The 25853-nt window shown below is 44.1% G+C and overlaps 1 protein-coding gene across 1 annotated transcript in view; it reads left to right on the plus strand.

The window, feature by feature from the left end:
• Window positions 1–3604: 3604 nt before the first annotated feature.
• Window positions 3605–25853, plus strand: part of FRG1 (FSHD region gene 1) — a 54060-nt gene continuing 31811 nt past the window's right edge. The window contains exons 1-5 of the mRNA XM_033943927.1: window positions 3605–3774; window positions 9317–9381; window positions 15035–15157; window positions 21926–21983; window positions 23376–23490. Coding sequence (XP_033799818.1) covers window positions 3713–3774; window positions 9317–9381; window positions 15035–15157; window positions 21926–21983; window positions 23376–23490 — 423 coding nt within the window. The 5' untranslated portion in view covers window positions 3605–3712. The remainder of the gene's footprint in view (window positions 3775–9316; window positions 9382–15034; window positions 15158–21925; window positions 21984–23375; window positions 23491–25853) is intronic.

Below are 25853 nucleotides of genomic sequence, written 5' to 3' on the forward strand. Positions count from 1 at the left end.
GTCCGGCCAGCCACCACCCATTGTGAACCCAGATCCTGGTTCCTTTGCTACTCTGGGATCAGATATCCTCCAGAGTCAGGTCCAGTCTTTAGCTAAAGCCCTTTAAGAACTCCACAAATGGGTCCTGGAAAGGGCCCCACTATCGATAGCTACACAAGTCCATGGGTATGTCCCTGTAAATACAGTATGGCTAAAACTTGGAAGTCAGACCCCCTGAAACCTAGGTGGATAGGTCCTTTTACTGTCCTAATTTCTTCTCTTACAGTTGTCAAGGTGTCCGGACATGAAACTTGGTTCCACTACAACATGGATCTTCAGCTGAAGCTTTCTAAGACCTCAAAAGTTCTGAATATTTACCACTGTACTTAGCAGGTGTTCTGAATATAATTCTTTATAAGTGTTTGAGTTTAATTGACTGCCTGTGGTTCACACTGCCTTTAGCAAGTGTCTTGAGTATAACTGTTTGAAGTTTTCTAAGTTGTGCCTGAAAGAAAAATGAGCTTCCTATGTTAGTATATATAGATATGATATTTGTGTTGCCCTCACTTATGTTTCTTTCTTCTGTATTTTGTACTTAACAAGTGCAGCCCCTTTGCCTGATGTTTGTTTGCATGAAGGAGTTAAGTACAGAAAGTGTCAAACATTTGAGGGTATTTTCTGTTTCCAACCTACTGGTGATGAAGTTTAAAAGTGGGCGGAAATATGCATTGATGATGTTGAGGGTCCACTTATCAACTAGACTCTTATTGTAGACCCCACTCGCCTGGTGTCTTTGTATTGTGATACATGTGTGCTATTTGATGTTTCTCAAGGTCATGGTACTACCCCTAATTCAGTTTTGTGTGGCTCCCTAGATTGACAGCGTTATTATACCAAATGTGCTAAGTATATAGGTCTGTATAACCTGATGCCTTTAAGAACTGCCCCTATGAGGAAACCTTCACTAATGGTGGAGCCTGTCCTTTATGAGAAAGTGTCTTGTGGGCCACCTACAATAACCCACACAAATATCCTCCTAATACCCCGTCTGCCTCCCTTACTATAGGTCCTAGCTCCGGCCCCTTGTGTACTACAGGCTACTGTAATCCCATGGTTTTCACTATCACTGACCCATATAACTGGAATGCCAATGTCCAAGTCCAGAAGGCCAGAGACTGCATGGCATTGTATATTGATGGTAAAAGGTGAGACTCAGGTACTGATGTATATGTCCGAATTGTATCCCACTCATGTGCTCCTGTCTATCACTCTGTGGTGTTTCCCCAGTTTTATGAAATTATGAAAGTAGATACTAATATCCTGTAATCACTAGAAATCTGTTTATATAGTTTGCTGAAACTATAGGTCAGACTCTTAATGTTAGCAATTATTTTGTATGAGGAGGGACTGGTATGGGAGAACAGTGGCTATGGGAGGCAAAGCAGCTGGACATGTTAAACCTGACTTCACAGACCCTCACTTTTACGTCAGGTCCACGACCTTCACGATGAGCCTTGTGAACCTCCATTGTTGCTTCCCACTGTCTTCAGCCCTTCAGACACTGCTTAATGGAACTTCCTATGAATGATGGTCAGCTCCTGATAGTTGATACTGGCTCTGTGATCTGTTTGCCTACTCTTGATTGCCTGCTAACTAGACTGGTACATGTGTGCTTTGCATGATCCGTCCCAGCTTCTTCCTGTTACCGCTGGCCGATGGTGAACACCTGGGAGCCCCTGTATTCAACACCAGAGGTCGCCAAAAGTGGTCTACTTCCACCAATTCCCTTAAAATAGGTGAATGGGGTGATGACTGGCCTGCAGAACGGATCATTGCTGCTTATGGACCTGCCACATGGACCGAGGATGACACCTGGGGCTATCAGACCCCAATCTATATGCTGAACTGCATTATTTGTCTATAAGCTGTACTTGAACTGATAACCAATGAGACCTCCCGAGCTTTGAGTACCATTGGCAGAGCGAATGCTAAAATGTGCACTGCTATTTATCAGAATCGTCTAGCTTTGGACTATTTACTAGCTGCTGTGCCTGTGATAAATTCAACCTCTCCAACTGTTGCCTTGAACTTGAGTAAAGTGATTGAGAACGATGTGGATCGTATCACCAAACTGGCTCATGTTCCTGACCAGACCTGGCGTGACCTTACTGCAGACTGGATCTCTGGTACCTTCAGCTCCTGGTTGCCCTCTGGTTCAGCATTGAAGATCATCTTGCTGGTTGCTGCCCTGTCTTCTCTGCTCCTTTGCTGCCTGCCCTGTGTGGTCCCCATAGCCATAAAGCTGCTCCACTGAACTATGGACTCTGTTGTCAAACGTTCCACTGCTGCATTGGCCCTCTCCCAGTATCGTCCCTTACCCACTGGGAACCCCGACTTTCCTGACCCCTAACTTTATTTTGTCAGGCTTGGCTCCTTAGGTACGCCAGCCTGAAAGGGGGGAATGTAGGGTCATGAAATAGTTAACTGTTGTTTAAAATATTGCTCTGGCCTACATAGCTGAAAACAGTGTATAATCTATTGACTGCATCTGCCTAAAATGTATGTCCCTACCTTACCACATTGTAAGCTGAATAGATAAGAGTTTGAGCCATGATGTACCCTGCCCTTCTTTACATTTAACTGTAAGAGTTAGATAGGTGTCCTGCTAGTGACCTGCTAGTGTGAGCTTAGAACCAATGAGTGTTAAGAAAAGTAACACGTGAAAAGCTTTTTCTAGAATTCAGTTGTATAGCCAGAAAAATGAATAAATATCTCTGTAACTTCCTGGTTTCGGCACTTCTGAGCCAGCTTGGAGCTCAGGGGTCCAGCATGCATGCTGTGAATAAAACTTGTATTTTCTTCACGCCTCTGACTTTGTGTGTCCAAGTGACCTTTCACTATCATTTAAATTTCTCCAGAATTTTACTGTTCAACGGCTCCCCCTTCTGCTTCTATTCCTTTCTCTCCTCTCTTCTACCTTCCAAAGTATTTAGATCAATGCTGTCTTGTTAAAATGTTTATTTTATTTTTATTTTTCCTCTAACTCTACTTTTCACTTCTCTATTACCCTCCAGGTACTTTAGTTAGATTGTGAGCCTTCGGGACAGTAAGGGAATTTTTCAAGTACCTTTCTTATTTCTAATCTTAATGTATATTTTCTGTAAACCGCTTAGAACCTAACGGATGTAGCGGTATATAAGAAATAAATTACATTACAACTGTTGGCAGACAAAGAAGATGTGGACCAAACAATCTTAAATAACTTTAATACTGTTCTCTTTAATATCTGTTCCTAAACATCTGTCTCTTACTTAACCGCAGTGTCACGCCAAATTCCCAACGTATCCACACTGAAAACACGTTTCCACTCTATGGTATTTAACAAAAATAAAATACGCTCTAAAAATTGTTTTAGCTATGGACAGCAGTGCCTCGTTTTTTTGTTTAACCAAAAAAACCAACAACCCTCTCAAAGTATCCAAAGAACGTTTAATATGTCATTTCACAAAAAAAAAACCCTTAGCTCTGACCACAGAATCCATACCCGGAAAAAAAACATCCTCACTTCCGGTAACGCGCCCAGACGTGTGCACACAAAGAGTTTGATTGGCCCTTCTCAAATCCAATCGGCAGCGCTGATCGTTTGTCGCCTAACCCAGAGACTTTCCACTCAATATAGAATAACTCCCAGGAGGCCTCAGCAGCTGATTTAGGAGAGTCTGTCTCTGCAGTCATGGCGGAGTACGCGCGAGTTAAATCCACCAAGCTGGTGCTGAAGGGGTTGAAGAGTCAGAGGTGAGGCATGTGGGAGAGCGCTGCTCTTGTTTAGTGAGGTTCACTTGTTTTGTGCGCTTGCTGTTTTATGCTGAACTACGAGTCCCAGGATGCTCCGTGGCTGTTAAGCTTTGTAACAAATGCGGAGAAAACAAGACAGGATTGCTATTTTATTGTGAGGTGGAGATACTTGTTCTCTACCTTCAGACTTATTTGTAAAGCATGGATTGAATAAAGCGTTCAATATTTGTAACTATCTACTGCAACATTTTATATGTCCCTTCTATCAAAAGATAGAGAACACATTCATAAAATATATCTTTGGGAGAAACAGAGTCTTGGAATACCTGGACACCCCCTCTGGGCAAGGAATGTCATGCAGTTTTAACTCAGGGGTCCTTTTCCTAAGGTATGCTAAAGATTAGCATGCACTAAATGCCATGCAGCCCACTATATTCCTATGGTCTTCATGGCAATTTAGCACATACTAATCGGTAGTGTGCTCTAAATCCATTAGCACCCCTTAATAAAAGGACCTCTTAGTGAGGGTTCTGTGATTGGAAGGAAGGTTAAGCATAGGGGTCTAAACAGGCATTGGCACCTCTCTACCCTCCAATGCCACACTTGTACCCTCCCCCCGTACCTCTTTAAGCCTTTGCCAGTGTAAGTAACTTCTCCGGCTGCTGCTTGCGCCAGCCTGGCTCCCCTATGAAATCACTTCTGGGTTGCAGGGCCAGGAAGTGATGTCAGAAGGAAAGCTAATACCGACACAAGCAGTAGGCCAGAAAAGTTGCTCACACTGGCGAAAATTTAAAGAGGTACGGAGGAGGGAGGGCAAAGTGTAGCATGAGAGGGCAAGAAAGGAGCGGAGGTGCAGAGAGGAAGGCACTGGGGGAGATCCACTACCCTGGGCACCTCCTACCCTCGCTACACCACTGGATCTAAAGCATTAAACTGTTAGTTGTGTTACAAAGAGTCTCCACACAAGATTCAATTCAAATTGGTGCCAATCTTTTCATGAGGGTGGTTAATAAATAAATAAAGACTGAAAACACCACGTTTCATTTTTTTACTTCTCCTTTAATGCAGTGTCTCTAGCATGCCTCGACGGGACCTGTTTCGCCCATAAGGGCTTTTTCAAGGGTTCATAGAGGAGCTCTTATCTCGGCATCCTCTCTGCGTCGGGGCATGCTAGAGACACTGCATTAACGGATAAGTAAAAAATGAAACGTGCTGTTTTCAGTCTTTATTTATGTATTTATTTATACATATATTTTGAAAAAAGACCATCAAAACAGCAGCAAGCATACTAGTTACATTTTTCAACCAGAAGGCCAGGATATAAGCCCAAATATAATAATCACAGATGTGGATATTTTAAGGGCTCTTGTGCCATTCTGTAATTGAACCTTAACCAGTGAGGTTTATATTCATTGTGGGAGTTTCCAATTTGCCTCACTCATTCATCTTCACTAGTCCTTTGGTGGTTAATAAATCCCAATAAATGCATACATAAAATAATTTGCAGTATTCTGTAAATTATGCATATACATGGAGCCCTACCCATGCTCGATTACTGTGTATGCTGCCTTACAACTACACACTATTCCCCAAATTCTATAAGCCTAGCGCCTAAATGTGACACTTGCGCACTAAGGGGGAAATTCTATAAATGATGCTTAGGAATGGACACAAAATGATTGGCCTGGTGAAACCTGGCATAAAGGCTGGTGCCCAATTTAGGCACAAAAGCAGTATTCTATATCTACAAGTGCAACTTTTCAGAATTCGTGTAGCAGCACCCCCTTTTGTGTTACTCACTAGTAGAGTTAGGCACCTTACTTTATAGTATGCAGCCACATGTACACACAAACTTTAACCAGTGCCAATTAACATCAATTGATTGTTAGCACTCATGGGTAATTTGCTTGCCATATATAGAATGTAAGGGTAAGATTATAGAATATTAGCATGTATGCATGTGAATGTAACATTCAGACATGCTAGATGTATGTTCAGTGATGTTCTATAATAGTGCACAAGTTGCATAGAGCATAAAAATAAGGGGGCATGAACAAGGGGAGGCTCATGGGCTGGGTATGGGTATCAAATATTTATCCACAGGTAATATTATGTCAACTAGTTCAATTTCAAGGAGGATCCCCACTCGAGATCTTCTATGTATACAAAAATGTGGCCCAAATAAAATAGCCCCTAACTTTGGACCTAGTTGAGACCATGCCCCAAAACTTTGAATGTCTTCATTAGAGGTCCTAATCAATTTCTGAGATGGTCGTGTGAGGAGCTCAGTCTGGATCACTTGATATGGAAAGACCTACACACAGGTTATAGAATACTTGCAATTATGTGCATTAGGTATGTGCATTTATACCTGCTGTTGACGTGGAGGGGCTTAATCAAAAAAAACGTCTAAGTCTCCTTTTGGCTTAAGGCCTTAAACGTTGAAAGTAGAAGCAGGGAAAATGTCCATAATAAAAAAAAAACGTCCAAATGGAGGTTTTTTTTTATAATGGCCTGCCTCTACATTCAGCTGTTTAAACGCCCAGACCACCACGACGTCTACACTTATACCCCATAATGAACCAAAAAAACGCCTAAGCCCCAAACGTCCAACACAAGGGCTTATAGGCGAAGGAAGAGCCAGTCCTTCGCCTAAAAGCTGGATTCTGTAACCGTCAAAAACAACACCGGTTACAAAATCCACACCAACTCCCCCCCGCCCCCCCCGACATCGGGGCAGGAGGGAACCCAAGCCCCGCGGCACCGACCCCCCCCTCCCCGCCCCAATTACGTTTGGCCCAGGCGCCTTAGGCCCCACCTGTGGGCGGGGTTTCAGATGCCTGGGCCAATCTGGCCCCATTCTGCAGCTGGCTGGCCTGCCGGATGGGCAGGTTTGGCACCCATCTGTCCGGCCAACATTTTACAGGTATAAGGGGTGGGATTGGGGGTGGGGGGGTCGTGGGGTCAGAGGGGGGTCGCGGGTCGGCGGGGGGGGGCGGTCGTTGGGGGGGGTTGTGTCGAGGGCAGGAGGGCCTGGGATCCCTCCTGCCCGTATTGTAGTGGGGGGTGGGGGGGTCCGCTTGGGCAGGAGGAGTTGGGCTCCCTCCTGCCCGATCGTGTAGGAGGGTGGGGGGCGAGAGGCCAGGAGGGGCTTGGGCTCCCTCCTGGCCTGATCGTAATCGGGGGGTGCCACGGGTGCTCGGGGCAAGAGGGCTTGGGCTCCCTCTTGCCCTGAACGTAATCGGGGGGGGGGGGGGTTGGTGCCGCGGGGCAAGAGGACTTGGGCTCCCTCTTGCCCCGATGTTGTGTGGGGGGGGGGTGATGTATCGCGGCAGGAAAGATAGGAGAGATAGGGCATCTCTCCTGACGTGGGTCGCAGCAGTTCGGTTAGAGAAGTGATGGCATCACGGTAGGGGAGATGAGGCATCTCTCCTGACGCAATCATTGCTGTACGGGGTAGGCAGGTTGCTGGGGCCGCTGAGTTGATCGCAGCAGCCACGATCAGCTCAGCGGCCCCTTTTTCGGCACTTAGACCTGTTTTGACTTCATCTAAGTCAAAACGTATAAGTGCCGACTAGGCAACCTGCCTAAGGTTTTGGTTATACCTGCTGCACGCCTAGGTGTAGGTCGGCCCACCTCCCGCCCACTGTTCGCCGTTTCCCCTCCTCTAAACATGCCTCTTTTCTCTCTGTGCGTTTAGTGGCAGGGGAAAGGCCTGAGCTGGTTTTAGATACATTTAAAACCAGCTTTAATTATGGGTACTTGAACGATCAGGCTTTTTGATCGTCCAAGTAGCCATTTAGGCCACTTTTTAGACGTGTATTTTTTTTTTATTATGAACCCCATAGTGTACAAGGTCTGACAATAAAGTTTGTAAACTCATCCTAGAAAAAGTGCTACATACCTCATAGCTGAATATCACTAAGGTCACCTTTGACGTACTCCCCTTGGGAAGCTATGCATCAATGCCAGCACCTAGTTCACCCTTCAAATCAATATTTCCTTTATCTTCGGATAAAGAAAAAAGTCACTGGGGGTCAGATCAGGTGAGTAAGGAGAATATTCCAATACAGTTATTTGTTTTCTGGCTAAAAACTTCCTCACAGACAGTGCCATATGAGATGGTGCATTGTCATGATGCAAGAGCCATGAGTTGGCAAAAAGTTCAGGTCATTTTCGTTTTCACACAGCCTTTTCAGCACTTCCAAATAGTAAACTTTAACTGTTTGTCCAGTTGGTACAAATTCATAATGAACAATCCCTCTGATATCAAGAAAGGTTATCAACATCATTTTGACTCTTGATTATGAGTGGCAGAACTTTTTTGGTCATGGAGAATTGGCTGACTTACATTGTACACTTTGACGTTTTGTTTCAGGGTCTTATTGGTGCACTGAAACTGTTAATTCAGGACTGCTAATGTTCAAAATTCTCCAATTGTGATAATTAATAAATAATTAGCTTCATAAAAAATTGTGCATATATATTAAAGTGAAAAAGAAATGCTCAGAACCTTAAAACTCTCATGTAAATTAAAAGCGATTTGGTGAAGGTATCAATGGAGTTTTCCTGTCCTCAAGAGTTTTGCTGTAAATGGATGAAGAATAGCATTCCTTCTCCTGAGGAAGCCAGTTGGCGAAACCCAGATCTGAGCTGAGGGGAGCCGTGACAATGGCATTTGAATTTGAGGAAATTGAAAAGATCATTTTTGTGAGAGTATATGTTCATGATATATGAGGACTGATCATCACACCCACCAATTACAAGATAAGTGAATTGGTTCTCACTGCAGTGAAGGTGGCAGTTTGGAACACTAGGAGTGTGGTAATGGTTCCTCATATCCTCTCGCTTTTAATTTACGTGAGAGTTTTAAGGTTCTGAGCACTTCTTTTTCACTTTAATATATATGCACAATTTTTTATGAAGGTTATTATTTAATAATTATCACTATTGGAGAATTTTGAACATTAGTAGTCCTGGATTAATAGTTTTAGTGTCATTGGCAGGATTTATAACTAAATAAATTTTCATATACTCCCTCTGATTGGCACAACAGAGTTTTGAGGCAGCGGACCTGCATTTGAAAAGTTTAGTAGCCGCGTTTAGAGGGTGCACATCTCTATACACTATACAGTTTTCTAATACACCCGTTGAAGACTCATAAGACTCCTGAGGCAGGCCGGTTTGGTGGAAACATGTGCATGTCGGGTCGTTGAGTCATTGGATACATATATGAGACTTTGTATGAATAAAGGCATTTGCATTTACCAGATGAGTTGAAGGACACTTTTTTGGTGCTCACCATTCTGATCGGGACAATTCCACTCTTGTTTTTGTGCTTTTGAGTTTGTGGTTTTGTTTCCCCTATTTTACTTTGTGTCATTTATTATATCTGCCATAGAGTAAGAAAAGCAAGAAACAACAGCAAAGGTGACCAATTGGTGCGCAATCTCTTTTATTGAGCACCAATTGGTTACCTTCGTTGTTGTTTCTTGCTGTTCACTGGTGTGAAGGCAGTTTCTCCTGTTTGTTTTCCATACAGTAAGAAAAAGCATAAGGAAAAGAGAAAAAGAGAGATGTCGGACGAAGATAAACTTGATATTGTGGGTAAGTCCAGAATCATTTGCAAATGAACAAGATCAATGATTTATAGCACCATAGTAAACTAATAGAGGTACTATCGAGAAAAAAGCCCTAAGCCTTTTTGATAAGAAAACATCGCCTTTTGAGACCATTTCAAGTAGCTGGTTGCAGCCTGTGCCAGTGTGACAGAGCTATGACCTGCTCCCATGGCTGCTGAGTGTGACAGCAATATCCTTGGTATTAATCATCTGTTGGGAAAGCTATGGAAATCGCTGCATTATAGCTCAGAGTCCTGCTGCAAATGCAATCCTAAAAATTGAATCCTACTGATGTGTCTTAGGAAACAGAGGGATTCTTTGTTACATGTTCAGTTCTTCATCTGTCAACTTGTGAACAGAAATTAAATAGTGGGACAATAGCTGCCACTTTATGATAGAATCCCTAGTGTTCAATTAGGAATTCAAAAACTAGAGTGGGGGTATTTTTACTTCAGGCTCTTTTTTTTTTAAGATTTTGTTTCTAATTTTAAAACAAGACAGAATGGAATAGAAAACTGTAAATGGCTACATCCTTTTTTGCAAGTTGAACAAGAAAGATGAATGTTATAGTAAATCGACTATTTTACCATTGTTTTTGTAGTATATTCTGAACAATCTGGACCTGATTCTGTATAGGATGCCAGTCTCAGCGGCCACCTAAGAAGCGACTGAGAATCACATCTGCCTTAACGAATAGATGCCTAATCCTACCCCAACCCCGATTCTCTAACCGGTGCTTAGCACTGGTTAGAGAACGTTCCATTGTAAAAGTAGAGTGGCTGGCTGAACTGATCGTGGGATGGGAATCCCCAATCAGCTTAGTTGGCAGGAATCCGTGAAGTTGCAGCTTCAGAGAGTCCTGCTGGCTTAGCTGATCGGGGAAGGAGAGGAATACCCCTGCCACGATCAGCTGAACCGGCTGCAACAGAGGACCCCCCCCCAACACCCACCTTTCAAATCAGCAGGAGGGATGCCCACTCCCTTCTACCGCTGACACCCCTTGAAACCCTATCCCTTCCATGTCCAGTGTCAATCCTCTGTCCCTATGCAACTCCACTAAGTCCAAAATCTCTCTTCTGCATTCCTGTTCTTCCTTCATGTCTAGCCATCGTCCCTCTGTGTTCCTATACCTTCCTATGTCTGGCATTGCCCCACTGACTGTGTCCATATACTATTCCTCGTGCGACGTTCCCCTTTGTGTCCCTATTCCTATGCTCCCAACCATGCCCACCATCTCCCCTCTTTTCTTTTATCTCCCTGTGTCCAACTTCTCCCCCTTACACCCTTATACCAATGTGTCTCTCACCCTCTCTTTCCTCCCTCCCTCTTACCCCTCTACTATGTTAAATATTTCACCCCCTTACATAACATAACTTTATTTTTGTATACCACCACAATCAAAAGAATTCTAGGCGGTTTACATAAGAGAGAAAAAAAACTGGACAATCAGCGAAGTACAATATTAAAATGAGAATACAGCATATTAACTAAAAAGACAGTAAAAATTTAAGTAAAAGCGGTAAAATTATTATATTAAGAATAAAAACATCAAATTAAGAAATAAATTTATCAAATAATACTGTCTTAATTTCATCCCCTTGGTTCAGCATCTCTTTTTCCCTTCTCTCTACCTTTCTCCCTTCCTTCTAGCCCCCCTCCCATGGGTTCAGCATCTCCTCACTAGCTCCCCTTGTGCCTGCGTTACCCGAAGGAGCCAGCCTCACTATGATGAAAAATCTTCAGAGACCTGTTCTGAGGCTTTCCTTCTACAGACGAGACCCTTTTTGATGTAACTTCCAGTTTCGTAAAACCAAACATCAAGGAGGAGCTCGTCTGCAGAAGGAAGACCTTGGAAAGGACCTCTGAAGATTTTTCATCATGGCGCAGCTGGCTCCTTCGGGTAACATAGGCGCGAGGGGAGCGGGGAGGAGAAGCTGACCCTTGGATAGGGGATTGTTGCCACACTATCACTGTACCTGAGTCTGACCTTGGTGCTTTTTTTTTTTTTTTTTTGCCACGGGAATAAGGCTTTTTACTGCTCCTGCAGGGTGGTAGAAAGCCTTGCTCCCGTTTCCGATATAAACTGGCAGCAATTTTTCCCATTCACGATGACTAACCGTGGAAACCCGTCCCAGTGTCATTTTCTAGCCACAATATTAAGTGGGTGTCACTTTGTAAGTTGACAAACTTCATAGGATTAAGAATGACTCACATAATCCTTTTGTTTAAATCTTTGGCCAAAGTGAACACTTTTTGAAACTTTGGATGCCTTTGAGCTGGTGAAAAGCCCAAATGTAGAAATGTTTTCTCCATACACTTCCTTTTGTGAAATGGAGAATACACATGTAGATTTGAGTCCCACTAAGCCCCATCCCATTGAAATCTGTGCATGTAAATAATGGCTTTCTGAAATCAGTATTTACAAATGTATGGATATGTTTCTTAAACAGTGGCCAAAATATGTTTATTTTCAGTGAATTCAGGGTGAGATTTAGACTCTTAATACACCATTTCAGATAACAGGAGACCTATTTCAAATGTTCTTTCTACTGCTTTAACACAAAGGAAAATAGTAAAATACAAAGCTTGATCAGAGGCACACACAGCTTTTTTTGTCTTGGATTATGATGTTATACTAAAGTGATCTCCTTTTTTTTTTTTATATCAAATCTTTAAATCCTCACTTGTTGGCAAAGAAAAGGCACCTGATTGACAGGCAGAGTCCTTTTCAGCTCCATAGATCAGATTTGTCAGGTGATAAAAATAAAACAACCTCCCCTAAAAAAAAATAAGAGACCCCTCAACAAACCTGAACACATCTAACCCTAAATGTGTAAACAAAAACAAACAAAAAAATCTGCAGTATGGCCTAACAGAGCCCCAAATTCCTCACCAAGAAATCTGTACAAAAATAAGAAAAAAGACATGGCAAAACATAGACATGGTTAAGGTATAACCACAGTTTTATTCAGTAACATTAGGACACCAAGCTCTTCCTTGAACATTAAAAATTAAACAAACCAATGTAGTGCTGCTCCTAGAAATATTAAGATGTCTAAGTTAGAGTGAGGCGTGCATAGAGGGACTGATTCTACAAATGGATGTCCCGATTGTAGGCTGCGGTAGGCATCCCACCGCTATCTGGCAGCCAATTGGGACACACATTTTTAGAAAAAAAAATTCCCCAAGGCAGGACGCCTACACTGTAGGCATTTGTCTTGGTTCTAGGGAGATGGGTAGGGACACCTAAGCTTGCCCAAGGCTGGGCGTGGTTTCACACAGAAGTGGTCTTGGGCAAGTTTAAGCAGCCCTAGGCGTCTCCCTAACTGCCCACTTCCTCCCGCCTAACACTGCACGACAACCACCCCTAATGGCAATTGGTAGGACGGATGCTCACTCCTTCCTGCCACTGCCCCCCCTCGAACCGCTGATACCCCATCCCAACACCCCCCATTAGAGGGTTCTTAGGCATCTGGGCCTTAGGCCCCTCCCTAGTGCATCCTGGGATGCACTGGGCATGGCTTAAGGCCCTGATTGGCCAAGATAACAGGATACACTGGGAAAGGGAAGGCTCACCCTTTTGAAGAGGCGGGCCTGCTGTCTGGAGGGAGTAGACATCCCTCCAGCTGGCCTTATTTTAAAAGGCACAAAACTGGACAGAGGGGGTGTTGTGGTGGGTTTAGGAGTGCCGGGGTGGGGCGTTTCTGGATTCGGGAGGTGTTGGGGGGAGTGACGGCAGTAGGGAGTGAGCATCCTTCCCGCCAATTGCCGAAGGGGGGTGTCTGGCAGTATTAGGCAGGAGGGAAGGGCATCCCTCCTGCTGATTTCAAAGGTGGGTGTTGGGGGGGGGTCCTCTGCCGCAGCCAGCTCAGCTGATCATGACAGGGGTATTTCCTCCCCCCTCCGCCCCTGATCAGCTGAGCCAGCAGGACTCTCCAAAGCTGCAACTTTGGGGATTCCTGCCGACTAAGTTGATTGGGGATTCCCATGCTGCAATCAGTTCAGCTGGCCATTCTACTTTTACAATGGAAAGTTCTTTAACCGGCGCTGGGCATTGGTTAAAGAATCGGGGTGGGGTTAGGCATTTATTCATTAAGGAAATACTAGAAAGGGAAGTATGGGAGACAGAGAAGGGAGACGCTGAACATGGGGGAAAACATACATAGAGATGGAAGATGGATGGTGAGCAGGGGGAAAGAAGAAATGTCATATAGTCAGAAGACCCTGGTGAGTGAGTTAAGAATAGAAGAAGGAAACAGAAACCAAGCCTGAGACCAATGTGGTTTGAAGAATAAAATGACCAGAAAACAAAAGGTAAAAAAAAATAATTCTATTTTTTTATTTTGTGATTAGAATATGTCACATTTGAAATATGTATCCTGTCCGAGCTGGTGTTAGACATAACTGGAACCACAAAGCCCAAGCTGTGCTTCTTTAGCTTCCAACTGGCTTAGGGCTCTCTCTGGCCAGGGAGCAATTGCCCTAGTTACACTCCCCTAACTATGTTCCTGCCATGTTAGTTTGATTTTTCTGTTTAATATTCTGTAGTAATTTGGCTTGTTGGAGGGGATATTTGTGAGGGAGAGTGGAGACGGGGGTTTTATTGATCTTTGTACTATATTATTTGTGATTATAAAATGACAGTTGTACAGAATATTATTTCTTAAGTTAATAAAATAATTTCAGTATAAAATCATAACTATTTTAGGCTTGTAGGGATGGGACCGAGTTCACGGGGATGGGGACAAAGTTTGTCCCCATGTCATTCTCTAATTGTAGCCTCACTAGGAAGCCCTTTTACTGAAAGGCATAAATGAGCTTCTTAGCATTAGCACACACTAATTTTGTTAGAGCACATAAGTTTTGTAAAAGGGTTCCTATGTAATGAACGACATTGGGCATGTGTAAGTTTGTTAAATTGGGCAGATACACATGGACGTGGACCACTTAAAATGTGGAACTTGTGAAATCGCCTATATGTAAGTGCTGACTTCTCCACATTGAAGCTGTCATGTTCATGCCGTTATTTTTTCAACATATCCTGCAAGAGCAGCTATTTTATAAATATATATATATGTCGGCAATACATATGCTTTACTAGAGTTTTGGGGATTTTTTTGGGTTTTGGTTTGTTTTTTATTTTTTTAGAAAAGACTCTCTCCCTCCTTTACTAAGGTTTTAGTGGCAGTAATTGTTCCGATGCTCATAGAATTCCTATGATCATCGGAGCAGTTACCGCCACTGCCATCATTAAAAACCCGCACTACGCATTAGTAAAGGAGGGGGTCTGGGTAGGCAAAGCCTTTCTAAAATACCACTGGAATTGAGCATGTCCTGACCTGGACATCTCAACTCTGATATCTACATTTTATTTGCTGGATTCCTAGTTTTCATCCGGCTTATTTTGATGATAAGCATTCACACGGAAGAGGAATATTTTTACTGTTTCAAAAGTGGCTCAGAGTAATAGTAGTAAGAACCTGGTACATTCTTTTGATGAAGTAACTGTAAGTAACTGAAGACTTCAAGTAAACAAAGGTTGTATAAGGTCCCTTTCAAGTTCAGAAAAGTGCAGCAAATAAAATAAACTATAAAATAGAGAGTTGTAACAATGCCACTCTTTCCATTTCATTTTTCAGGAAACTGGTGGGTAGTTAAAAATTTTGGAGATATCACAGGATCGGTGGCAGTAGAAATGGACAAGGGTGCCTACATCCACGCACTTGACACTGGCCTTTTTACTCTTGGAGCACCTCATAAAGGTTTGTTGTTTGATGTTAATCTTCAGCAATCAAGTGGACACAGCTATTGTATTCTATTATAGTGACCACCAGTAACTCCTAGTACATGATTTCTGTGAAATGTATTTGGAATGGTTATCACTTCCTCTTGGGAATCTAATCTATTTAGTCAGGACATAAATTATTTTTCCTCCAGTACTGCAATAGAAATAATTTCTTTGCAATAATTTTGAAAGAAAATAGTATATAATATTCCCTTCCATTATTTCTATGGGTGTTTGAAAGCAATTGTAGATAATTTGAATAATATTCCCAATTTATACTCGGTAGAGGAGGTTATTAAAGAGTAGAAGTCTTCTATTAATTTTTATTGTATTAGATTTTGAATAGCTCTGAAGAAATTCCTTTGCTGAGTGTGACAGAACCATGGTGCTTCATTCTTTGTGCAGATCTAGGACAAGGTACAGTTAGCCTACCAAGGCAGCAGAAGGTGCTGCAAAGAAGCGATGTTACTATGACTGAGGGGCTACCAGGTATCTGACAGGAGGCATAGATACTTGTGTGGCCAGTTAGAGTGGGGTTTGAATGAGGAGCTCTTGAATAATTGGAAAAGGGAAAGGTTAGGAGTCTGGCCAGGTGGTAGAACAGCCAGAGAAGCAAGGGCAGATCAAAAGGAGACTGAAGTAAGCCTAGAAGTAAGCGGTAGCAGGAGGCTCTTAACCTCCATAAAGGGAGCACGTCTCAAACAAATGGTAACGGAGCCCACTAGGGCCCAGGCGATCCTCGACCTGGTACTCACCAACGGGGAAAGCGTTTCAGAGGTCTCAGTAGGAGATACGCTAGCCTCCAGCGACCACAGTATAGTATAGTTCAACCTTAGGAAAGGCTTCCCTAGATCAAACACGAAAACAAAGGTACTCAATTTCCGGGGCACAGACTTCGCACGCATGGGAGATTTCGTCCATCAGACGCTGCAGGACCAAGCGGAGACCGATTATGTAGAAGCTAAGTGGTTAACACTGAAATCAACCATACATGAAGCAACTAGCCGCTTCATAAAATCAGTAAATAAACGACAAAGAAACAATAAACCCCAATGGTTCACCGCGGAGATCTCGCACCTCATTAAGGAGAAGAAAAAAGCGTTTCTCTCCTACAAGCGCACGGAGAGGCAAAAGTAGAATATAGGACCAGGTCTACAGCAGTCAAAATGGCAGTTAGGGAGGCAAAACTTTGAGTGGAAGAAATTCTGGCAAAAAACATTAAAAAGGGGGACAAATCCTTCTTCAGGTATATTAGTGACAGAAAAAGGAACACAGGCGGGATAGTACGCCTTAGAAGACCGGACGGAAGTTACGTGGAAGCAGATTCCGATAAAGCCGAACTACTGAATTAATACTTCTGCTCAGTCTTCACCTGTGAGGCACCGGGACACGGTCCCCAGTTGAAGGCAACACAAAGCACAGAAGACCCGTTTCAGAATTTTGAGTTCACACCAGGTGAAGTTTACAGTGAACTGGCAAGACTCAAGGTGAACAAAGCCATGGGACCAGACAATTTGCACCCAAGAATGCTCAGAGAATTGAGCGATGTCCTGGCGAAACCGTTGGCTGAGCTATTCAATCTCTCCCTAAGTAAGGGGAAAGTTCCCCTGGACTGGAAATTAGCTAATGTCGTTCCTCTGCATAAAAAGGGTTGCAGGGCAGAGGCTGCGAATTATAGACCGGTGAGTCTCACATTAATAGTGTGCAAACTCATGGAAACACTAATTAAAAGCAAATTGGACACGATCTTGAATGAAGGGAATCTTTGGGATCCCAGTCAGCATGGATTCACCAAGGGTAGGTCCTGCCAATCCAATCTCATCAGCTTCTTTGACTGGGTAACAAGAAAGTTGGACTTGGGAGAGTCTTTGGACGTCGTGTACCTGGACTTCAGGAAAGCTTTTGACAGTGTCCCACACCACAGGCTGCTAAGCAAGATGGAATCGATGGGGTTAGGAGAGACACTAACTGCATGGGTCAATGATTGGCTGAGTGGCAGACTTCAGAGGGTGGTGGTTAATGGTACCCTCTCTAAAACATCGGAGGTGACCAGTGGAGTGCCGCAGGGCTCGGTCCTGGGTCCACTCCTTTTCAACATATTCATAGGGGATCTGACTCAAGGGCTTCAAGGTAAAATAACACTATTCGCCGATGACGCCAAACTATGTAATATAGTAAGTGAATGCAGTTTACAGAATTATATGGTGCAGGACCTGCTTACATTGGAAAGTTGGTCCTCAACCTGGCAGCTAGGCTTCAATGCTAAGAAATGTAAGGTCATGCACCTCGGAAGCGGAAATCCATGCAGGACGTACTTCTTGAACGGAGAAACTTTAACTAGGACTTCAGCAGAACGAGATTTAGGAGTAATCATCAGTGCAGACATGAAAACTGCCAATCAAGTGGAGAAGGCTTCATCTAAGGCAAGGCAGATATTGGGTTGTATCAATAGAAGTTTCGTCAGCCGAAAGCCTGAAGTCATAATGCCGTTGTACAGGGCCATGGTGAGACCTCATCTGGAGTACTGTGTGCAATTCTGGAGGCCACATTACAGTAAAGATGTGCGCAGAATTGAATCGGTTCAACGGACGGCCACCAGGATGATCTCGGGGCTCAAGGGTCTCTCGTACGAAGAGAGACTGAACAAATTGTAGCTCTACACTCTTGAGGAACGTAGGAAGAGGGGAGACATGATCGAAACATTTAAGTACCTCACGGGACGTGTCGAAGTGGAAGATGATATTTTCTTTCTCAAGGGACCCTCGGCCACAAGAGGGCACCCGCTCAAACTCAGGGGCCGAAAATTTCATGGCGACACCGGAAAGTATTTCTTCACAGAGAGAGTGGTTGATCATTGGAACAAGCTTCCAGTGCAGGTGATCGAGGCAGACAGCGTGCCAGACTTTAAGAATAAATGGGATACCCATGTGGGATCCCTACGAGGGTCAAGATAAGGAAATTGGGTCATTAGGGCATAGACAGGGGGTGGGTAAGCAGAGTGGGCAGACTTGATGGGCTGTAGCCCTTTTCTGCCGTAATCTTCTATGTTTCTATGTTACTTCAGATGAAATGAGTCTTTATGTGGGGAGTCTATAGCTGACTGAGAAATTGGCAGCTTACAAAGCTTTAAACTGGCCTATACACACTAGGAGGATGGGGAGGGTCAAGCCTATAAATGACTATATTGTAAATATGTTCCTATATGGAATAGGTGCCTATCTATAATAATAAAATGCTAAGCACGCATGCGCACTCGCGCCGCGTGTTCCCTGATCTGTCGCGCTGTGGCGGCACGAGTGCGCATGCGCTAGATGGCACGGAGTGAGGGACCGGCACTTATGGGAAGGAGAGCAGACCCGGGATTCGGCAGAGGGCAGATGCCGAAAAGGGCTTGGCACAGTGGAAGATGGACAAACTGAAATCTGAAGTTGGTTGTTGGGAGAAGATGCACTCGCCCCATCACACTCCCCATCCGCTGCAGCCTAGCAGCTCCGACTACAACCTTCCCCCTCAACCGCCTATGCCGGCTCAGGCTCCCGCCGCAGTGGAGGGAGGAAAAAGCCTATGACCCCCTCTCCCCTTCTCTCTCTTCACAGTTTGTCTACTAGCGCCTCTTCTTTGCTCTCCACTCACCTCTCTTCCGTTGACTCCTAGAGGGCCGCAGCGCGGGCGTGTGGAAGGAGGGTGGGGGGGAGCGACTGTTACGGTCGGCTGGGGAGGGAAACACTTTAGTCCATGGGTGGCGAAGGGAGCGACGCTCCGCAGCTTGACCGGGCAGGTTGGTTGGTGTGAACGGGAGGGGTGGGGGAGGGCCGGGGAGGGGTGGGGGAGGGCCGGGCAGGGGCTTCTGCTAACGGGGAGTTGAATGAGAGATGCGGACAGGGCAAACACTAAAGAGAATGAGCAGCAGGCTCCCTTTCCTGCAGGCTCACAGGGGCGAGCATAGTGTCCTGTGTTTTGGTTTTTTTTAGTGAAGGATATTGCAAATAGGAGCCAGGCTGTGCATGCTGAGCACCCGACTAACGCACAAGTGGGGTTCCCCCCCCCACACTGTGCCTAGGAAGGAGTCATTTGTATTGTGTTTAGCGCCCTCATTTATTTTGAAAGGTCAGTTTGCATGCCTCATCCGAGTCTAAAAGCAAACTGCAGACATGACAGGACCCAGAGGAAATAAGTGAGACCCCCCCCTCAAGCGCCTTGCAGCGCTAATTCAAAGGGAGGGCCTGTTAATGCCATTTACGCAGATAGAGGGGGCAGTAAAAGGGAGGCGTACTGCTGGACAGGGGGAGCAGGAAAGAGGGGTTGATGGAAAGGGGAAGAGGTGCTGATGGACAGGGGGGGCAGAAAAAGGAAGGAAGGCATGGATAGGGGGGAGGTAAAACAAAGGGAGAAGGGCTGCTGCTGGATAAGGGGAGCAGTGGAGGGGTGGAGGTGGACACAGGGGAGTAAAAGGAAGGAAGAATGGACAGGGGGAGCAGGCAAGGGGTGGTGGTGGACAGCCAAGGAAAAAAAAAAAAGAGAGAAATACAGAAAGCGGCTAAGGAGAGAGAGAGAGAAAGAAATAAAGACAGACACACACACACATATTCTAGCACCCGTTAATGTAACGGGCTATAAGACTAGTTTCTTTATAAAATACTAGTGTAGCTGTAAAAATAAGTGCCTATTTAAGTTAGAAGTTAGTACTCAAATAAGTTTGTGCGCCTAAGGTTCTGATAATAAGCAGACAACTTACAAAATGCTGCGAGTACTTTCCAGACTCCCACCAGCACAGACCTGAAGTAACCACCATCCTGGCATATTTATTCAAACATCTTTTTTGTGTGGGCAAATAATTTATTTCTACCTGCTTCTCTAATAGCCTCCTTACAAGATCATGAAGGGCATAGAGAAAGTGGAGAGGGACAGATTCTTCAAATTTTCGAAAGCTACAAAAACGAGAGGGCATTCAGAAAAGTTAAGAGGGGACAGATTCAAAACCAATGCTAGGAAGTTCTTCTTTACCCAGAGGGTGGTGGACACCTGGAATGCGCTTCCAGAGGGTGTGATAGGACAGAGTACGGTATTGGGGTTCAAGAAGGGATTAGACAATTTCCTGAAGGAAAAGGGGATAAAAGGGTATAGATAATAACAATAATAATAACTTTATTTTTGTATACCACAGTACCATAACAGTTCAGAGCGGTTAACAGAGGAAGAGACTGTACATAGACAGCAAAATTACATAAAAGATATTCCGATTATCTTAACATGTCAGGAGTAGTTAGGTATATCTGGAGGTATATCAGAGATACAAGGCATGGGTATAAGATGGGGAGGGGGTCAGAGAAATTTGTCGAAGAGATAGGTTTTGATTGATTTCCTGAAAGTTTGATAGGAGGGTGAATGTGAAATGAGAGTGGTTAAGCATTTATTCCATTTGCCTGTTTGGAATGCCAGGGATCTGTCAAGGAATCTCTTGTAGACAGCCTTTTAGGGAAGGGAAGGGAAGGCAAACAGGTAGACATTACGTGTGCGAGTGGGGCCTGAAAATTCAAAGTGTCCTGATAGGTAGATTGGGGAAGAGCCTGTTAAGGTTTTGAAGCAGAGGCAAGCAAATTTGAAGATGATCCTTGCCTCCATTGGCAGCCAGTGCAGTTTCTTGTAGTAAGGGCTTACATGATCTGATTTTTTGAGATCGTAGATGAGGCGAATGGTGGCATTCTGTACGATTCTCAAGCGTTTGATGGTTTTCTTAAAGGATCCCAGGTATATAATGTTGCAGTAGTCTAAGATGCTTAAGATTAGTGATTGGACCAGCAGTCGAAAGGAGAGGAAGTCGAAGTAGCGTTTAATGGTGCGAAGTTTCCAGAGGGTACAAAAGCATTGTTTAACCTGTGCGCTAGTATGATCTTCAAAGGTAAGGCAATGGTCCAGTATGACTCCAAGGATTTTGATGGTAGGGTTAATTGGGTAGTCTAGGCCATTTAATTTCAAAGACGTATTTGTTAGCTTGTGGGTAGGACTTGCCAGGATGATTTTGGTTTTTTCTGGGTTCAGTTTTAATTTGAATAGTGTGGTCCATTGTTCTATCTTGGTGAGGAGGGTTACTATACAGGTCCTGGACCTGATGGGCCGCCGCATGAGCAGACTGCTGGGTATGATGGACCTCTGGTCTGGCCCAGTAGAGGCACTGCTTATTTTCTTATGTTGCACAACATGGGGTGAAACTACCAAGGGCCAGTTATGGGAGCTGTCTCAAAGCACTTGCAGTGACAGTGTCAGATTTTCTAATGGGAGAGTAGGTACAAGTAACTCTTTAAGTATATTAGGTTAGTTGTATGTATACACCTTTTGATTTGTACTCTCACTTCAGGCAGGAGTTAATGCAGCTGCCTCAGAATACAAATCATATGTTGCTAGTTTTCCCTCCTATTGGTAACCTTGCATAGTTCTTGCTGGCTGGCAGAGCTTATGGTTGAAGGGTTCCAGAAAGAGCATTGGTGTGTTGCCCAAGACTTCATTACAGTGACTAGATTTCATACACTGGGGTAGGGAGGAAGAGATATCATGTAAAAAAAAAACTCCTTGCCTAATTGTAAATGAAAGCTTGCAATGTCCAGTCTCAGCTTTCGTTCTGATGGAATTGAAAGCAGAACAAAATGAACTGTAAGATTAAGGGGAAAAACCCTATTACATTTCATTAGATACAGTCCTTTGTTTTTAATACTAGAAGAAATACATGTTACTTTGTTCTCATGTTTAGGTGATGAAGGCCCAGCTCTCCCTGAACAGTTTACAGCAATTAAGTTGTCAGATTCTAGGTGAGTAGCATTTACTATATAATTTAAATATAATTTGAGTTTGTTTATTTAAAACTTGGATATGCTTGTAAGTAATAAGTGTTCGGTAGTGATGTTCCATATGAATATGATCATCCAGAATGGTTTTTGTCAGTGACATGAAAGTGTTCTAATATGTGTCCAGGCGGTCCAGAGGAGGGTGACGAAAATGAAAGGAGGCTTGCACCAGAAGACGTATGAGGAGAGACTGGAAGCCCTGAATATGTATACCCTAGAGGAAAGGAGAGACAGGGGAGATATGATTCAGACGTTCAAATACTTAAAGGGTATTAACGTAGAACAAAATCTTTTCCAGAGAAAGGAAAATGGTAAAACCAGAGGACATAATTTGAGGTTGAGGGGTGGTAGATTCAGGGGCAATGTTAGGAAATTCTACTTTACGGAGAGGGTGGTGGATGCCTGGAATGCGCTCCCGAGAGAGGTGGTGGAGAGTAAAACTGTGACTGAGTTCAAAGAAGCGTGGGATGAACACAGAAGATTTAGAATCAGAAAATAATATTAAAGATTGAACTAGGCCAGTTACTAGGCAGACTTGTACGGTCTGTGTCTGTGCATGGCCGTTTGGAGGAGGATGGGCAGGGGAGGGCTTCAATGGCTGGGAGGGTGTAGATGGGCTGGAGTAAGTCTTAAGAGATTTCGGCAGTTGGAACCCAAGCACAGTACCGGGTAAAGCTTTGGATTCTCGCCCAGAAATAGCTAAGAAGAAAAAAAAAAAATAATAATTTAAATTGAATCAGATTGGGCAGACTGGATGGACCATTCGGGTCTTTATCTGCCGTCATCTACTATGTTACTATGTTACTATGTGTGTTGGGATCCTCGGACCAGCACTGTGAGCAGAAGTGCTGGGCATTTTTTACTTGGAACTTTAAATCCTGACAGTGAACACTAATTATATCAAGCTAAAAAGTGCTCACTTAAGAGTGTGACACAATGGTGTATTTCTCCTTCCTTCATTTGCACACTCAGTGCAACTGGCACTAACAAATATGCTGCCATTCAAAAGATTCCGATTTTCTTCCTTGGCTGCCCTTGAGCCAAGCCGTTGGAAGTACTTTCCAGCTTACTAGCTGACGCAGACATCTGACAGGGCGGAGCATAAAGAATTGTATGCTGTTTATAGGAAAGAGGATTATCGAGGTAAGAACCCAATCCATCCTTCCTTTCTGTACAAACAGCATATGATTCTTTACGGATGGGATTTACCAGAATAGTCTCCTGAATCTAGCACGAGACAGATAGTCCGGGGTTTAGTGGAGTTATAAGTTTGAAATTGTAATAGGTATGAAAGTGCCGAGTTCATTTTGAATTCATTTTCTGCTTTTGGTTTGTTTTTGTTTTTGTTTCCATAAGAATTGCACTGAAATCTGGCTATGGAAAGTATCTTGGAATTAACTCTGATGGTCTGGTCATAGGACGCTCAGATGCCATAGGATCCAGAGAACAATGGGAACCTGTTTTTCAGGAGGTAAGGTACAGAACAACTTGGATTTGGCTTTGATTTAATTACTTGCCTCTTCAAATCCAAGCTCAAGACAACTTGTAATTGATATAGTAGTTATTCCACTTCCCAAAGGGGGCTTGGAAGTTTGTTATTGGGTCAATGGAGGTTGAAGCAGGATTTGAATCACCCCATTCTCGCTAGATAAGGAAGTTTGGTGGATGACTTGTACTACCAAGGAATCCACCCTTAGGTGAGACAAAAAGTGCCTAAAATTTCTGAGTCAGGGGATACAACCTAGTCATGGTCCATGCCACCCACAGAAGACCCTCTGGAATATCCCACTGCTCTGTCAGCATCATGGTGATGTCCGGATGAGAAGGAATGCAGGTAGACTGTGGTTTAGTGCTGATCATGTTCAGCAGCAGTCTGAGGAGAATCACAAGTACAGAATCCGCAGGGATTCTGCAGTAACTTCTGGCAAAGCCACCAGTTTGAAAAGATGGCACACCGCTAGGTCTTCCCCCCTAGTTCAGGAGCATCAGAGGCTCCTGATCTGGAGACCCCTGCTGGGGCCTAGCATCCTCCAAGATCAAAGAATCTTCACGGGGTAATAAAGGCATGGAATCTGACCTCCATTCATCCTAGTCACCCTCCAGTTGGACCTCGGGGTTGAGAGACTGCGGAGCCATGGGAGGATTAATAGCTTGAGAGAGAAGCGAAACACCTTGAGTTAATAAAAGTGGAGCTAGATGGACCCTGATAGCCCATATACACTTCAAACATAAGCATGGATAAAGCCTGGTAGGGACAGACAAGCACTAAACTCCATCCTCCCACCCCCCAAGGACGTTCTCTGAGGTTATTTCAAAAAGATATAAAAAGGATGGCATTGGTCCAGAGGAAGGTTACTAAAATGGTGCATGGTCTTCGTCATACTTAAAGATCTCAATATGTATACTTTGGAGGAAAGGCGAGAGAGGGGAGATATGATGAAGACATTTAAATACCTACATGATTAAATGCGCATGAGTTGAGTCTCTTTCATTTGAAAGGAAGCTCTGGAATAAGACTGCATAGGATGTTGCTACTCCTTGGGTTTTGGCCAGGTACTAGGGACCTGGATTGGCCACCATGAGAACGGGCTATTGGACTTGATGGACCATTGGTCTAACCCATTAAGGCTATTCTTATGGTGATAGGCTCAGGAGTAATCTTAAGGAAGTACTTTTTTACAGAAAGGATGGTAGATGCATGGATAGGCACGTGAGATCTCTTAGAGAGAGAAAGAGATAATGGTTACTGCAGATGGGCATTTGGCCTTTATCTACCATCATGTTTCTATGTTTCCTGTGCACTGGCGCTTCACCAAAGAAGATGAGTCGCTATCCAATGGCTCAAGAGAAGGGGAACCCTACAACTTAGGGGCCCTAGAATGGCCAGAGGGGGCTAACTGCACGGAGCTCACCCCTCTCTTCTTCCCTCCCCCCCCCCCCCGGCATGTGGAGCATAGACACTCCTCAGGTGCTATCTAGCAGAAATCTGGCACAATTCAGATGCTAAACACCCTGAAGAGTCCATATTTCTCGATTTTGAACCAAAGTTTTTTGAGGCTAGCAGACCCCTTCAATTTTTCTTCTGCAAGCAAGTTGCTCAGATGTGTTTCTGATATGCTCTGTGGTTTTTATTATTTTTGGAGTGGGGGAGGGAGGTCCTCGTTTTAAGTTGGAGGCTTGGTGCCCAGAAGGACCTCTGCCTGGAAGAAGATGCAAACTTGTGCAGTGGAAGTCTGATGCAAGCAGGTTCCGCCTGCTGTAATACATTTGGAGTTTGGGGACCAACCCCTCAGTAGCTGCTCACATCCCTGATTTTTATCAGGAGCTTGAGTGCAGCCTTTTTGGCTCCTTCCCAGCTTGGCTTGGGTTTGTTTATTTCATGTTTTAGCCTGTCCTCCCAAAGGACCTCAGAATGGGTTACAAATCAGATACTAAAGCACTTTCCCTACCACAGTCTATCTAATGTACCTAGGGCAGTGGAGGATTAAGTGACTTGCCCAGGGTAACAAGGAGCAGCATGGGGTTTTTTTGAACTTCAGGCAGTGGCCATCTTGAATTTTAAACAAACTTTTTTTTCTAGAGCCATTTGCCTCAAAACCCCTCGATTATTTTTAAAATCAATAGGGATAGACTCCTCAGGCCTTTCTACTTCTGTATCATGTCAGGCTTGTGCTAAATGGTCAGCTGAGGTGTCTTGGTCTGCTGCATGCTGCGGGGAAGGATAGGAGCCTTTGACTCGGCCTCCTCTGAGTCCTCCAAGGCTGGGGATCTGCAGGAAGCTCAATCCCAGAGAAGATCCCTTTCCAGAGTCCTCCGAAGGAGATTTGGCTAAGC

The sequence above is a fragment of the Geotrypetes seraphini genome, chromosome 1 (genome assembly GCF_902459505.1).
Source record: "Geotrypetes seraphini chromosome 1, aGeoSer1.1, whole genome shotgun sequence".
NCBI classification, from domain to species: Eukaryota; Metazoa; Chordata; class Amphibia; order Gymnophiona; family Dermophiidae; genus Geotrypetes; species Geotrypetes seraphini.